General features: G+C 38.5%; 1 protein-coding gene across 1 annotated transcript; it reads left to right on the forward strand.

Annotated features, from left to right (window-relative positions):
* Positions 1-10,659: 10,659 nt before the first annotated feature.
* LOC306847288 (uncharacterized protein) lies at positions 10,660-13,045 on the forward strand. The gene is made up of 4 exons (XM_079381146.1): positions 10,660-10,936; positions 11,196-11,295; positions 11,553-11,704; positions 11,933-13,045. Exons 2-4 carry the CDS (start codon positions 11,207-11,209, stop codon positions 12,784-12,786), a joined length of 1,095 nt encoding a protein of 364 aa, XP_079237272.1. The 5' UTR covers positions 10,660-10,936; positions 11,196-11,206; the 3' UTR covers positions 12,787-13,045.
* Positions 13,046-17,579: the final 4,534 nt, after the last annotated feature.

Here is a 17,579-nt window from a genome sequence, read left to right on the forward strand (position 1 = left end):
TTGCCCTGCCTTGTCTTGCCCTGCCTTGATGTCAGTAAAGTATGTTATTTGAGTTTATATCCTCGTCTGCGTGTTCCTGGTTCCACCCTCGTGTGTGCACCGTGACATCAGAAAGCGGAGGATTTTATTAGCTCCCTGTCTCAGCAGAAGACGTATGCCGCGGCTCTGCACGGGGGAACGGCGGCCGCTGTTTCTCCAGCTCGGCGTGAGGAGTTTGATGACCTGGATGAACATGGTCCCAGCTGCCCAGGAGCAGATGATGGCAGAATGGACATGGACGCTGGCTAAACCAATTTTTTTGCTTTTTTCTTCTCTCCCCTCTACTACTGCGATATTGTTCCTATATATCCGGTACAACGATCTCATTGCTGGCAAGACTGACACCCCTTTTTTCTCTTTTGGAGGGGACTAATGGAGAGTTGGTTTAATTTAAAAAAATTAATTGGCAGTACGAGCTTTTTGGGAGACATGTCCTGTGTTGGAGTGGATCGGTCACGAACCATCACTATTTTTTGTTGCTTAGTCAGACCTATGTTCTGGGTAATGTGCGGTCTGAGTTGTTCCTTGTTTAAGGTTGTCAGTTGTTCATGTTTTTGTGTTGTTTTTACTTTTTACAACAGACATTTATACTTTTATTTATCTTACCTTATTTCTAAAGGGATTTTTCATCTAGGAGGTTTGGTATCTAAAATACACATCAACGTTTACACGCTATATATTCAATGAATACTCTAAATATTTTATCACTAAATGTGAATGGGTTAAATTCAGCTGTTAAACGAACTTGTGTGTTAGAATATTTACATCGTAAATCTATTTCCTGTGCCCTAATTCAAAAGACACATTTAAAGCAATCCGATGTGGCACGTTTTCAGAATAAGTATTACAAATTAGCAGCTTTTTCCTGCGCTCAAAATAAAACTAAGGGGGTGCTTATCCTTGTCAACCGGAAGTTAAATTTAACAATTGAACACCTTGGTGTCACAGAATGGCCAGGCTCTTCCCTCAGCCAACTACCACGATCCACTTCACCTGAATTCTAATTACGCGCTCCTGCACCCCATCACCACTGTCATCAAGAACCCCATAAGAGCACTCACCACAGTTCACTCATTGTCCGATCTCGTTCAGACAACGTGGACTCTCTCCCAACGAACTCTGTATGTTGAGTATTACCTCTGAATTCCTTACCTGTTTATACTTACCTCCTGTTCGCCTCCTCGTGTCTTCCTCGTCTCCAGATTGTCCAACGCTGTGGTGGATACTCCTGCCTCCCGGTGCTCCAAGCTCTCTCTGCGTCACGCTCCTGTTTACAACAAAGCCACAATCAGAATCCCGACACGTTACCTGCAAGATATCTGAAGATCACGAACTCACCTCTTCACCTTATCATTCTTCACTGCTGCACTGAACCTGTAAATAAACTCACTGTGTTTTACACCTACCTCCGTGTCCGGCAGTTTACGTAACAGAAGATTGGACCATCACGGATACAGGATGAATGCCTCAGACCCGTTTCAGGAACTTGTCGACACCCTCAAGAGAATCCTCACACGTCCCTCAGCACCGTCAACCCCGGCTTCCACGTCAACACCAGTCAACACAACCATCGGCTCTTCTTCACCTGTGATGTTCGCCAGTCCCATGGCCTGACCAGCGCCCTACTCAGGTGATCCAGAGGAGTGCATTGGCTTTATTTTGCAATGTTCTCTCACCATTGATTTACATCTGCAGATGTTTGTCACGGACCAAGCCAAGATCGCCTTCATTGTAACTTCTCTCACGGGTCCCGCTCTTAAGTGGGCAGAAACTATCCATTTATCCAACTATCCAGTCAAGCTGGCCCCGCTACCCAATTCTTCGCTCAATTTCTGGCCCATTTTCGTGAGGTTTTTAGTAGTTCACCAGGTGATTCATCAGTGGGAGAACAATTGTATCAGCTGCGGCAGGGCTCGATGACCATCCACCAATATTCGCTGAAATTCCACACCCTCGCAGACGCGAGCGGTTGGAACGAGCCCTCCTTACTCACTGCATTTCGCCAAGGGCTGAACCCTTGGTTAAGACTACATCTCGCGGCATATGATGACACTTATGGGCTCGAAGTTCATTCAGCTAGCCATAAGATGGTCTAATCAGATACGAGCATGCCCGTCAGATCCAGCTACAACTACCGCCATTGTCACTCCTCCTAGCCACCAGCCAGAGACCCTCCAGAGACCATGCAAACCGATATGTATCGCCTTGAGCCCTCGGAGAGATGAAGACGAATAATGAGAGGTTTGTGTCTGTATTGTGGAGGTGATGGTCACCTGATCCAGACTTGTCCCCTTCGCCCTCCTCGGCCGATAGTGAGTGGTATCCAACCATACATTCCTAAAATGAATCTGTGGGCAGTTTTGCAATGTTTCGGCTTCGGTGAGCACTTCATTTCTATGATTAAGACATTATACCACTCACCTGCAGCATCAGTCATAACTGGTAATGTTATTTTCCCCCCATTCCCTTTACAGCGGGGAACGAGGCAGGGCTGTCCGCTTTCCTCCTTATTGTTTTGTCTATCTCTTGAACCCTTGGCACAAGCCAACAGGAAGTCTGAAGTATCAATTAAGATTCATGATCATAATCATAGTATTTCGTTATACGCTGCTGCTATTATTCTATATTTAGACCACTTTGATGTTTCAGTCCCTAATATAATTAAGGAATTTAGTGAAGTGACTGGCTTTAGTATGGCTACTAAAATTTGATAATTTTAGTAGCTTATCAGGATATAAAATAAATTGGAGCAAATCTGCTTTAATGCCAATTAACAATATTAAAGTTAATTCTTCTATTCCCTCATTCATCCCTATTAAGGAATCTTTCACCTATCTGGGCATTACCATATATAAAAACATTCATAAGATTGCCAGGGACAATTTTAATAATATTTTAGTTAAGGTCAAGAATGACATTCAAAGATGGAAGAATCTTAACGTTTCCCTCCAAGGAAGAATCTCCACTGTTAAGATGAATTTGTTACCTCAATTAAAAAAAATTTCTCTATGCTACCGCTTTCTCCCCCTCCAGGCTACTTTAAGGAGATCAACTCCATAATTACGAAATTTGTCTGGAATGATAAATGCCCCAGAATTAAATTTACCACATTACAACATCCTAATAGCGCAGGAGGACTGGCTGTACCAAATTTTGAACTGTATTATTGGTCGTTCCAGCTTAAGGCTCTTCATACTTGGGTTGATCCTCAATCTACAGTTTCTTGGAGAGTGATTGAAGCTGACAAGGTTAAACCAAACAGACTCCAGGACATTTTATTTACTGGCACAGGGAAAAAAGGGGATAATTATAAATTGGTCCGATTGTGGCCAATTAAAATCTGGAAAACGGTTGAACGTCGGATAGGAGGACCCTTCAAATTTTGTAATAGTACACCTTTATGGCACAATTTTAATTTTGTATGCGGAAATCGCCCATTTGTCCAACCCTCTTGGTCTTCTTTAGGTGTAAACATGTGCGGTGATATATATGATAACCAGGGCCTATGTTCATTTCAGACGTTAAGAACCAAATTTTGTCTAACAGCATCCGCATATTTTGTCTTTTTTCAATTACGTTCCGCTCTCAAAGCGTATGGCGTTTCTTGGTCTTCTCCCATTTCCTCTCATCCTATGCGGGACTGGATTGCACCATCTGCTGGTCGGCCGTCTGCTTCCTTAATATATAATAAGATTCTTGATTGCATTATAAAACCTCTTTCTATTAAAACTATTTGGAATAGGGAATTATCTGACCTTAATTTATCTGTCGACTGGGAGAGGGTGTGGTCTAATCTCAGTTTAACATCTGGCTCATCGTTTTATTCACTTCAAAGTCATTCATAGAGCATACGTAACTCTTTACAAAAGATTCAAAATGAAACTACAATCAAATTTCAACTGCCATATATGTACTACATCATCAGGTACTTTCTGCATATGTTTTGGGAATGTCCTATCACTATCAGTCTATGGACACATGTAAACCTGGTTTTATCATCCTTACTGCAAATTGATTGGTCAGTTAATCCAAGTTTGTGTCTTCTTAATGATGATTCTGGTCTCTGTATAAGTTTGATGCAAAAGAGAATGTTGTTTGCTGGTTTTACAGCTGCGAAGAAGACCATAATACAGAACTGGTTTACACCGTATATGTGTGGGAAAACATATTGGATCCGTAGCCTCCTGCAAATAGTGTCTTGTGAATGTACAACAGCGTGAATCAATGGGGCCAAGCCTTCAACCATTGATGCTTGGCAGTGCTTTCTCTTTGAAATACGTGACTGTATGGAGGAGTGACTTCTGTGGGTTTCTTTTTTCTGTCCCTCCTTTTCTCCCTCCTTTTGACTGGACTTTGAGATGTTGAGTATATGTCTGTTGTTTTATTTTATTATAAAAAAAATATATATATTTTTTTTTATTTAATTTTTTTATATATATGTTGTGTTATGTATGAAAAATAAAAATAGTATACTTCCAAACCCAACACCCAGTCACACACACACACACACACACACACACACACACTCATACTCACACAAACCACGTTGGCTGTCATGTATGTTTTGTTGACCCTGGTTACTATTTATCTGATTTGTCACCTGTAAATAGCATGTTTGTTTGCATAAAAAAAAAAATAAAAAAAAAAAACTGAAAAAAAAAAAAAAACTGAAAAAAAAAAAAAATGTTGATAACAAAAAAAAAAGAAGAGCACAGTACGACGGACCAGGTGAATGTACGTAAATGATGCCATCTGCGCTACTTAAAACCTCTTGTCGTAGTGGAGCTAAACCATAGGTTCCTCCACACGGCTGCTGTCTACCTCTCTTTATTGAGCCACCACAGGATGAGATCCAGACGATGTCTGACTTCTTGTACGATTGAGAAACCAAAGGGAACAGCAGTAGTGTGCAAGTATACTAGTTAAAGGGATAGTCCACCCCAAAAATAACAATTCTGACATTTATGTCGTTCCAAACTTGTATGAATTTCTGCCTTCTGTGGAACACAAAACAGAAGTTAAGAACAATTCCATTTAATGGAAGTTAATGAGAGACCCTGTATCTCTCGTTTCTTGTTTATACTTTTGCACATATATCATATATTCATTATACCATTATCATTGATGAAAGAAATCACAATAATAATATTATTGCAACATCAGTAGAAATGTTGGAGAAAAATATTGCTATAAATCAAATTAATCTCTAATCTGGAACACTCTAAATTTGTAGTGTGGTGTAAAATGTAATACAAAAATGTATAAAAAGAACAAACTGTGGTCTTTTTCAGAGGATCCCAAAAAAAAATAATTCCCACACTGGCAAACCTATTTTTTTGTGGGTAGAGGAAACTCGCTTTTGGTTTTGTGTGGCAATAGTAGCAATACATCAGCTGTATCTAAATATGCATTCTTCTCTACTATATAGTAGGTGAAAAACAATATGTGAATAGAGTAATATAAACTAATTCACTGTATTCATAAACAATAGGAAAAATGTACAAAATATCTTGATGACCTGCTGCTTCTGTCGAGATTTTTAAGTGCACATCTTACATTTACATTTACATTTAGACATTTGGCAGACGCTTTTATCCAAAGCGACTTACAATTGGGGAATACAAAAAGCGATTCATCTTGAAGAGGCAATTAGACAGCGAAAGTGCTCATAACAACAAGTCTCAGCAGTCATTGTTCAAATAAGTACAAGCTAGTAAGGGAGGGAGAGAAGGATAGAGGGAAAGATTAAGATTTTTTTTTTTTTTTTTTTTTGAGGCCATGGGAGAGGATATGTGTACGTCATAACTGATGCTGGTAGGTAACATGACAATGACAACATGACAGATGGATTTTGTTCATAAAACACACATTCATACTAAATAGAACATGTATATATTTTTTAAAGTTGCAAAGCAACTAATCAAAAGTACCACCAACTCAGAAAGCATGCAATTTCAGAAGCAGCCATTGTGGCACCATCTTATTTTTTTCAGTTTTATGGTGGGTGACATTCAGGGTTGAGCTGCAATACAACACTTATGGATTATTGATGATATCATTGTATGTGCAGTATTAACGTATTATCAATATTCCATTTTTTTAATATCACAATTATTGTCAAAACTGGTATTTTGCAACATTCCTAGTGCATCCCACTCAATGAGTTTCAATGGATGTAATTTGAATTGATTGAATACCTTTATTGTCATTGCATGTAACATACAACAAAATTTCATATCTTTTGTGGAACTACAACTATATCCATCTACATTCACTCTCATAAAAAACATACATATAAATAAATAAATATACATAAAAATAAGATGAATTAGTCCTAAAAGAAACCTAAAAAACAATATTAAAGTGACTTGTGCATTTCATTGCAATAGTATGACACAGTCCATCCTTTCAAAATTTTAAAGTTAATTATGAAGCAGGAGAAACAGGGAGGAAAGTATTCAGTTTGCATATGGCTGTTTCTGAATTTGGCACCGTTCAGGTGAATAAAATCTAGAACTTAATTCTAACCTGCTTCAAACATATTTGCCTTGACGTTTCTAGTGATTCTTAAGACACTGGGTGCTTCTCAATCAGAAGGCTGTGTCTTAGTAAGGCTGCAATCTCAGCTGCCACGTCATCGACGGATGTCTCAGTTTGAAGGATCCTTAGTAGGCAGTCTTCATTTCATGTCCTTCATTCGGCCTGTTTTGAAGGGTACATCAGGTGTATCCTTCAAGTCCTTCAATTACCCACAATTCTTTGCACATATTCAAATTCATGAAAGCTTCCTGAGCTTGTCCACTTTCATTTTCATTTCATGTAATGCAAGACAAAAAAAGAAGATGATGATTTTGGAGATTAAGATACTGTTTTCTGTTATTTTGTTGTAAATGAATTACATAATGCTAAACGGAGCATAACGTAAGCCGCTGAGAGACCATAGACAGTTTTCATTGCATGTACTGCATTACGAAAATCAGTTAATATAAAGATGTTTTAATATACACTATTAACCAAATTATAATTTTAGAAGTATTTTCATGTTGTGACTGCGAGGGTTGGAAACATTCATGACGTGTCCATGTGCACTTACTAGACTGCAGTGTTGCCAGGTCTGCAAAACAAAAACAGGCCAAAACTAGCTCAATCGCATATTTTTCCACGATTTACCCCTCCGTTGGTGGTCTGCTCCATCAAACCGTGTTTTGGCGGTTTGATGGGACTTGGCAACCCTGCCCAACCAGGATTAGGAAGAATGTCTTGAAAAACACTGTATACATCGTACAGTCCCCTTTTATAATACATTTACAGACATTTTTGGAGCTCAACAGCACATTGCTGTTTTTCATAACAGAAAAAGAACAGTAAAAAGAAACTCAGACAGATATGAAATTACATGACTTGAACAAATGATGACAGAATTTTCATGTCTTTTCATGAACGGACCCTTTATCCATGGTTCTCCAGATAATTTAACAGCTATTATTGTTGGTCATATTGAAACAATTCTCAGTTTTCCTGTTCCTCTAATGAGACCAATGCATTATCTTTCTTAGCGCAGTTGCAGTTAGAGGTCAGCGTGCGCACAAAGGGGCCTCTGTTGATTGGTATTCAACACATTTTTCATCATTTCATCGTCCCTCTGCCCTTGACTAGAGGTGCAGCGTAAAGTGAAAAATTTGCATCTCAAAGGTAAATAAGCATAATTTGACGGTCTTGTTTATTTTCACTGCCTTCACTGAGGTTAGATCTGAAACAGTTGGGAACATTTAGGAGCTTTTTGAAAGGTTTGTTCCCTACATCTCACATCTGGCTACAGATATCCTGATCATGTTAAATGTGCAATTAAAAGAAAAGTCAGGCAAGTGCGTACTCACTCCACAAAGGAAGGAAAGGAACTAATGCACAAGGCTTACAAGGCAGATTTAAGGCTTCCTGTCTCAGGGCTTGTGGGATGCGGACTGACGCCACAGACATTGGAGCGCTGCAGTGGAGTAGAGGAAGTGACAGATGATATCACCTCGCGGACTGAGCTCTAATGCCCTGTGAACGACTCTCACAATCCCCACTACTAACTGTCATAATTAGCCAACACAATCAGGTTGAATGTCGATGAACACAGTCTTCATCTAGCCTTTAAAGACTTTGGAGTGCTGATCAGACTGCAGATCGAGCAGAGGAGGGGTAGATGCCCGGGGCAGTGAGAGGAGATAGTATTAGACTGTGATCATAAACAGCTGGGTGGGATACGCAGTGATGCAGTGGACTCAAATGTTGTGAGATACCTGTTATGAGTGGTGAAGGTGGTAAAGCTTCGTAGGAAGCTCCACATTAGCTCCTGCTGGTAGATGTTGTAACTACAGCATCTGGGGACAAAAAGTAACTTTTTCCACTGATGGTAGAAAAAAAGTAGCTGCATTCTGATTAAATACACTTATGAAGAATAACCATGTTTTTACTGTAGTCAAAGTGTAGCAACCATGTTTTGTTTTTGTTTTTTGTATTTATTACCATTTGTATAACCACAGTTTTACTATAAATACTGGTTAGTGTAGCAGAATCATGGCTAATTTGTTGTTACCACGTTTTTTTGGTTTTATTTGTAGCAAAACCATGGTTAATTTTAGTATGGGTAATTTTGTAAAGCAACTAAGTTTTTTTCTTTTCTCGTTTCTTTTCACATTGAGGTATCAGTTCTGATGTTACACTGACTTCTAATGAGGTAAATGGCATCCGTTTCTTTCCCACACGCCACCCCAAACCAAAGAGTATAGAAGACCAAGAGGCGAAACTCTGATGTGTTTCGGGTAGCGCTTCGGTAGCGCGGCCGCCATTTTGGGGTTAAAATTCCAACTGGACAACATTACAGATATACAGAAATAGACAGAATAACAACGAAAGAGGAATATAAGAACTCAGTGTTGGTCAATCCACTGCAAAAACCTCAGTGTGACAGTAAAAATATTGCCTTTTATCGTTTTCCCAAAGACCCTGACAGCTAATTATTCACAAAAAGTGTATATTGTGTTTTGAAGTTATGCACTTGCTAGCTTTAACTGTTTTTAGTCTAGTAGTAAACTTAAATCCTTTTAGGAACTGCAGGTCCTACAGCCATAGAAACCATAATGATTTATATGGATATGACACTATAGTTATAATGAGCATATGCAACTTCAGACATTTACAATTAACTTACTATATTATTATTTCTTGAGTAGGTATGAAATATATATTGTACGTTTTAATCCCCTGAAACACACTACAAACACGATGAGCTCTAGAACATGATACATTACCGTGTCTGTCATAATTAAACAATTTTGGAGAAAGTGGGTGTACTTGTGTGTGTTTTTTTAACATAAAAACATTTTTTTTAGTTTTTGTTTACAGTCTTCCTTTAAAGGACATTAATATTAGACAATACTGCGAAAACAGTTTACTGTCAAAATGTTATTCCTGTTATATATTTATTGTCCAATATTCTTTCTGTCATTAATTTAATTTCATATGTTGGCATTAATTCAGTGTTTATAATGTTAACACTTATTTTCAACCAAAACTGGTTTCTAGAGAGCAAAAGGGGGAAAAGAAAGGGGGAGACTTTAAAATAATGTCTGTAAAATAAATAATTTGATGATCACTAGTGATTGTACATTATTGTTGTCATCGTTCAGGCTGTATTTCAGCTTTAAATTACGTTTTTTTTTACAAAGCAGCTGATATTTTAACAAGGAAAATGTACAATAGAACATAGATATGGGTAAGTAAAGGGTGTGCAGTAATTTAATCTTTTTACTGGGCAAACAGTAAGCAGTATGAAGCAGTCGAGTCAATTGGTGGAGGGGACCTATCTATAATCTTTATATTTAAGTGATACAAACATATAAACACACACACACACACACATAAACACTTTAAATGTGTAATTGTAAGTTGGTCAAGCGCGACTGGCTCGTTATTCTACTGTGTTTTTGTGTAGTTTTCAGTCCAAAATGGCGGCGGCACAGTCATGTCATGGGCTCAACAGTTGCTATGGAGCGTTCTATTGAGTTTCACCTCTCAGGCTTCTATACTCTTTGCCCAAACGTCTGTTCTGTACAAATTAACTACTTTACGGCAGCAACAAACACACGTGCAGCGGCAAAGCCGCTAGAAGGCAAGCCTGCAATCATTAGCCGAAAAAGGTAATGGGTATAGCTAACGCTTCCGGTCTGGCAGTACGTGGGAAAGGAGGCCAGAGGCCGTTTTTTTTTTTTTTTTTTTTTAATGGATGTCAATGGAGGGGAGGCTTCACTACGCAGAATAAACAGCTTTTTAGAAGAAACAGCTCATCATTTAATGAATCAACAGCCTATCTGCTAATCTTCAACATGTTTTACACTACACAATACTTTTTCATGAAAAAAAGTAGTTTTATAAGAGAAGTCACTGACTTTTTGCGACAGGTGGGATTCGGTTTACGGTACTTCTCGTTCATTCCTATGGTATACATAAACGGCGATTGAGTGTCGTACAACTCTGACTGAAATTCAATGACGTCAAGGCTGTAAAGTGATTGGTTATTAAGGCACACGTGATCCAAGTTAGCCATTAGGCTTTCTGTAAGTAATACCAAAGACTATAGGCCAATTATCACCCTACGTCACACAGACGTCACGCTGTTTCAACTGCACATGTCGGTTGCAAAAGACGACCGGCGGGAAAATGTCGTGTTGTGCAGTGGGATGCCAGAATCGGAAATCTGTAAACAGTAGTTTTAAGTTTTACCAAATACCTTCAACTCACACTCCTTTTAATGCCAACCAAAGACGTCTTTGGTTATAAGCCCTCAGAAGAGCCGATTGGAAAGAGGACCAAATTAAAAATGCCAGACTCTGCAGTTCACACTTCATATCAGGTGAGTTAGCATTACGCTAAATGTAAATCAGACACATCATTTGGTTTGACTCACAGGCACAGCAACAAAATATCGGTAAATAATGAGATGTACGCTTATCTAACACGGAGTAATGTAAAAATTTGTGTTGAACTAGTTTACTAGCTAACTTTTCATTTAAACTTGGCTAATACGTTACAGAAAACTCAGGCTAACGTTGGCTGTTAATGTCTATCATACTGTCAATCAACAGAATACATTTTTTATTTTTCTTCTACAGGAGAGGTATCCATGGACTTCAATAGTCCCGACTTTGTTCCTTCTGTCTTTTCCTACTCAACCAGCTGTGAAATAAACAAAGGCGATGCTAAACTTGAGAGGTAAATATTTAGCCTCATTTAGTTGCTAAATGGTATCACATTGCATGCATTAAAATGCAGAGAATTTATGGCAAGTAATGGCACTTCGATTTGGTAAAGAGAATTTTCTAGACCATGATCATTTTTGTGATGCCCATTGAGGCATGCTATGGAATTTGCATTTGATTTTATTTGGGTAACGTTACCTGATAACCTCTATGATATTCAAGCAAATAAACTGTTTGGACTGACTGTTTGCACTTATCTCTGAATATCAGATTTAATAGGAAAAGGAAAAGGGATGATACCGCCCACAGACCACCAGATGATGTGAAGCAGTCAAAAGAAGTTACTGATGAGGTTGCATCCGAATCCCTAGGCCTGTCCTCAGATGACTGCAGAATGGAACATGGTGCTGGTCCTTGCACTGGTAAGAACTTGTGACATCTTACCTAATGTAGGGCAGTCGTTATTGGAATGAATCAGGTCATCCTGTTTATTTATTGTTCAATACAGCAGAACTGTGTTGTGAAGTTATACATTATTCTGTTTAGCACATGATGTTTGAAAACATCAATCAAATAATAGAGAGTAGTTAAACTGAAACAAGTGACTTTGCATCTTTTATAAGTAAATTACAATCTGATCTCTATTTCAGAATCCACGGTGCCAAAGGTTCTCCATGATGATCTGAAACACAAGTACAGCCAACTTTCTACAGAGTGTGTCAACTTGCGTTTGGAGATCAACAAACTGAAATCTGAGAATGAGGAATTAAAGGCAACACTTAGAAAAACACAATTTTCCTTCAGCTCTATCAAGAGCAAAGCAGTGCATGTTCTGTTTTTCACAGGTTTGACAAGTGTCATTTTTGAGTGGTTAATTCGCAAGCTAAAAGACAATGTAGAGGTTGTGCGTGGCTCTATGAACTTGGAGGATCATCTACTAGCCATCCTAATGAAACTAAGATTAGGGCTCAGCAACAAGGATATTGCTTTCAGATTTAATGTCACAGAATGTGACATCTCTAAAATTTTGAGAAGTTGGCTCCCTGTTATATCTGCAACTTTAAAGCCTCTCATCAAGTGGCCAAGCAAGCATGCAATATTAAAGAATATGCCAAAATGTTTTAAAACTAAATATAAACGTTGTAGGTGCATTATTGACTGTACAGAAATTTTGATTGACAGACCCACAAATTTAACCTCCAGAGCCCAGACGTACTCTACTTATAAAAGCCACAACACTGTTAAGTATTTGGTTGGCATGTCACCTGCAGGAGCCATTACATTTCTGTCAGCAGGTTGGGGTGGGCGCGTTTCAGATAAACAAATTACAGCTGAATCTGGATTTTATGACCTGCTAGAGCATAATGATGAGATACTAGCAGATCGTGGTTTTACCATCAGAGATGAGCTTGCTACACGTGGTGCCACCCTTAGGATCCCTCACTTTACCAAAGGTAGAAAGCAGCTCTCTGCTCAAGAAGTGGACACGGAGGCGTTTGTCTAATGTGAGAATACACATCGAAAGAGTAATAGGTAGATGGAAAAATTTCAAAATTCTGACAACTGTTATTCCAATCACACAGGTTGACCTTTTAGATGATATAGTGATTGTGTGTGGAGCATTAACAAACCTTTGCAAATGTGTAGTTCCAAGAAGATAGCTTGAATTAGATTAATTTATGTAACGTTTTAAAGTAATTAAAACACTTGAAAGTGCAATACATTTTATGTAAATACTACAACTGTATTAAATCATTTGTTTCAAAATACATTTTATTCTGACTTCTTTTTTTTGCATTGTTCACAATACCAGTTCACAACCTTTCGTTTTACTCTGGCACATGTGTAGTGGAAATGGTTCTTGCACTTTGCACAGTCAATCATCATCCCAAAGTCTGGCCTTTGACAGCGTGAGCAGACTGCAGGTGTAGGTGCTTGCATCAGTGGATCCATGCTGCGTGTTAACAGCTCAGGCAAAATGCTCTGTTTGAAGAACACTTCAGCTTTAGGCAGGACTGCTTGCAGCATTTTGTCATCTCTGCTGATGCGGTTGATGGTAATATCTTGCTTTGTCCAAACCACAAAGTCACAGTACTGGGTGTTGCATATAAACATGTGAAGCTGAACTTGATGGTAGTACTCATGATTCTTCTTTAGTTGTAGTGCTTTGTCTAAGCAGAACTGTGTGTCCTCACTACTCCCTGTCAGACCATCACGGTATTAGTAGGGGCACTTAATTTCTACAGTTGCTTTCCCACAGCAGGTACAGTTTGCTATTCCATCCGGCGATGCCCCAAGATGTGGTTCGTCTGGCTGCACAAAAAGACCGCAGAGCTCCACGTCAAAGTTTTGATGTTGTGCTTTCATTATTTCTGTGTATTGTCTTCTGGCTGTGTCCTCCATATCTTTTCCCCAAAGTACTGCTGGGACATGATCAAACTGTTGTTTGTTGTAGTGCATTACCTGTTTTACAAGGTTTGTTTTAGCATTCTCAGTTACTACAGTGCATACACGATGTAGGGTTGTGCTTGTTATCCTTCCAGTTCTGTGTGTGTGCCAGGCCTGAGAGTGGGCCTGCTTTTTAGTGGTAAGCTCAAGGTTTACACACTGCTCATTAGTTAACTCCTTCCCCAGTATTTCAAATGTCTCTTCACTCCTCTCATGTAGTTCATTTTGGCAGAGGCATCTCAGATCGGCATCATACAGAGCTACCAGGGGCTCTGGCAGGTCTCCGGTCTCCATCTCAGATTCTGATGCGGAATCGGTGTCACTGTAGTCCATGCTAGTGAGCACAGCTGCGTTAGGTGCTAGTACTTTCAGTTCTGCAATGTCTTCATCTGTCAGTTCTGAATACACAAAATAAATGTTAGACCAAACTAATTTTAATATAAATTACACAAATCTGGTTAGTCATTAATAGTTGCATGGCACTGATTATAACTTATGTTTTTACATTAAATTACACTACCAATCAAGTTTTAGAACATATCCATCTTGTAGTTTTATTGAAATAAGTAGTTTAAGTCCAGTGAATGGAACAGCAAACTGACAAATTTTAAAATAACATTTACTTATTAACACAGGCTGTTCCAGGGTGTTGGCAGATTGGGACACCTGTAGAAATGTGTTTTTGCATCAACTTTCAAGGCTTCATTTACTTCCATTGCATCAGAATAATCAAAGAAGATAAAGACAAAGTTTGGATCAGCAAAATTTAGAAAAAGCAATTTTCAGAGATATACAATTGTCAGGGTTAAAGTAACAAATTAACAACTTCAAGGTATTCTGCAACAATGGAAGTAAGCAAAGACTTGAAAGTTGATGCAAAAACACATTTCTACAAGTATTCCAATGTGTAAACGCCTTGGAATAGCCCATGTTAATACACCCTCAGAAGCTTTATTTGTACATTATTGCAACTAAAGTCAATAAAAGACAGGTTATAAAAATATAATCAATACTTGCTTGCTACATGACCTGATCTTGTCTACATTTAGATTGTGTCTACCTTTTACATTGATCTTTCTATGCTTTACTCTGACTGGCTGCAGCTGGGTGTCTGTCCTCTTAGCCTTTCTGAAGCTGATCTCACTCAGTCTGGCTGGTTTCACCTCTCTCTTAGATGGCTGGATCCACATATTTGTCCCTGAAGTACAACACTTCTCAGTCTTTCCTATCCTGACCTATAGCTCAACTTTAAACATGAGTGCAGCTGCATGGCTGCAGCATGACCCTAACCTGCACAAAATGTTATAATGCATGAAACACATTAGTTTAAATTGTGCTTTAGGTATACATATAAAAACAGTTGTATGATTTCAGCAAATAAGCAGTTAACTTTAGTTTAAATAAATTGCTGACACTGAATACAAATAATAACATTTTAAGATAGTGATTTTTGGTTACATACCCAGCCATACAGGTGCAGTTCGCTGTAAGTATACAGTTGTTTGTCTTGTTGACGATAACCCACGCCTTGTACAATTCCGTCTTCTTACACTGTCTTTGGCTGGGCAGAACCTCCGTCTTCAGCACTACGAAGTCTTGAACTTGGTAATCATGAAACTGTATGTCTTGGACATGACCACACAGAACAAAGTTGTACGCATCAAGAGACTTGTACGCTTTTAACTTATCCCATATACACTTGGAGTGTCGATCAGGTAATTATATATCTCTGGCCACTGGATGCTTGGCCATTTCGTTTCATCGTTTACCCATTAAGGTGGTATGGCAAACGGATCTGTAAGGCGTATCCCACTCACTAACGTCAATTTTGTTGAATAACAGTGCTTATCGCTGGGTGATAAGTTATTGTAATATGTAGAGACCATTTCGAAAATAATACCTAATCAAAATAATATATAATCTTTTTAAATCTAACTATTTTGTACCTTATCCATGTAATTCTCTTGCCGTAAACTTAACTCTCCCGGGTTTTCTGCAACCATGATGCGCGCGCATCCCGGATGTTTACAAATTTATAAGTGATTTAAATTTATGTATAAGAATACCCATGACATGTCACTCGTATTGTTTTGAATGGGGAAAAATGCAATGCTTAATATGGCCGCTCGATCGCTGGAAGCCCCGCCTTCTGAATGAAAGAGCCAATCGCTAATCGGTAAAGTCAGCGCGTCACTGCTGCTGCAAAAGTCCCGGTTACTATAGAAACAGTCAGCGCTCTGAGACGCGCGCTCAGGACTACGCATGCGCACTGGCTGATCTAGCCTGAGAAATAAGCTTTTTTAAACCGCTATTTGAGCAAAAGAAACAACATTTATGACATATATTGTCAGATTTCTTTGGTGATTTCAAATATGAAGTTTAATCGTAAGCTTAGTGAGCAGTTTTGGAGAATTTGATGTTTCCCCATTCAAAGAGATAGGAGCTGCACTTGGATGCCCAAGAGGCGTTTCAAAGATGGCCGCGGAGTGACAGGACTTTGGTAAAACATGCATATGTGTGTGTGTATAAAGATATATAATACAATTCTGTTAGCTTTTTTTAGTATTAAATGAAATGTTTCCTAGACACTGTGGCTCAAGTCACATCTTGTTCATATGAAAGCATAAATATAGATATTTTAGTATGCCTACAAGTTCCTGTTCCAAACATCATTGGTTTTATATATATATATGTATATATATATATATTTATATTTAAACTGGGATATGGCAGTTGTCTTTCAGTTATGATGAATCTTGCAATAACACTGGACATAACATGTTTTAATGTTTTTTTTCTTCTTCTGTGAGCCCAGCCTACTGCATGTCTAGAATATTGGATGTTTGATTGTAGCAACATTGTCTGAAAATGCAGAGAAGCTATTAACTTAATGGCAAAGCATAAAATGCCACAAAGAAATATTAATGAAGTTCCTCCAATCTGTAAATCATCTATGGATTAAACGGTGAAAAGAGCACTTTAGGTGAGCCTCTTTCTAGACTGTGTAAATGAATATCGCAGATGTTAAATATTCAGGAATGCATTTGCACTCAGCACCCAGGGCACTTGCCAATCCTCAAAAATAGCTGGTAATGATGACAACACTCTGAAGAATTGGGCTGTTCACAAACACAAATGGCTTGTCAGAATCTGTAATGAAGGAGAAAAAGGAGCGAGATGCTGTATTTAAAAAAAGCTAACAAAAAAGACGGGAAAAGAGAGAAAGGCGTTTGAAATGCAGCACATGGTAAGGTATTAGGTCTGCCGGTGTCTCTGAACACCTTGCCGATGCAGTTAGCTTAGAGACAGGTTTCACCTCTGCTGAGCAACATGAAAACTGAGTGAAGTTAAGATAAAAGCAAACAACAATTGTAGTTGTCCCTGGAGGCTTGAGATGCTGAGGGAGGGATATAAGATAATTTTTTGTTCGGGTTGAAGTGTAGCCTATATTGAGGCCTCAAATTAAATAATAGCCTTGCTTTCACTGCAGTGCAAAAACATTTTGGCCGCTATTCAAGCAATCACACATTGAGCTTTTCTCAGAAAGAGGGATTACAAGTGAACATGCACCTGCCATGTGAAAAACTAAAAAAAAAAAAAAAAAAACTGTTTTCATTCACTTAAGGGATAATTCTGTCATGATTAACTTCCAAACATGACTTACAATTTTTTGGTTTGTTGGCAACAACCATTTTGGTTCCCACTGACAAAAATACATTGGAAGTCAACAGGAACCAAAACTGTCTGGTTAACAACATTCTTCAAAATATCTTCTTTTGTGCTCTACAGATAAATGAAAGTCATACAGGTTTGGAATGACATGGGGGAATTTTCATTTTTGAATTGATT

This window comes from Barbus barbus, assembly GCF_936440315.1.
Source record: "Barbus barbus genome assembly, chromosome: 3".
NCBI lineage: Eukaryota > Metazoa > Chordata > Actinopteri > Cypriniformes > Cyprinidae > Barbus > Barbus barbus.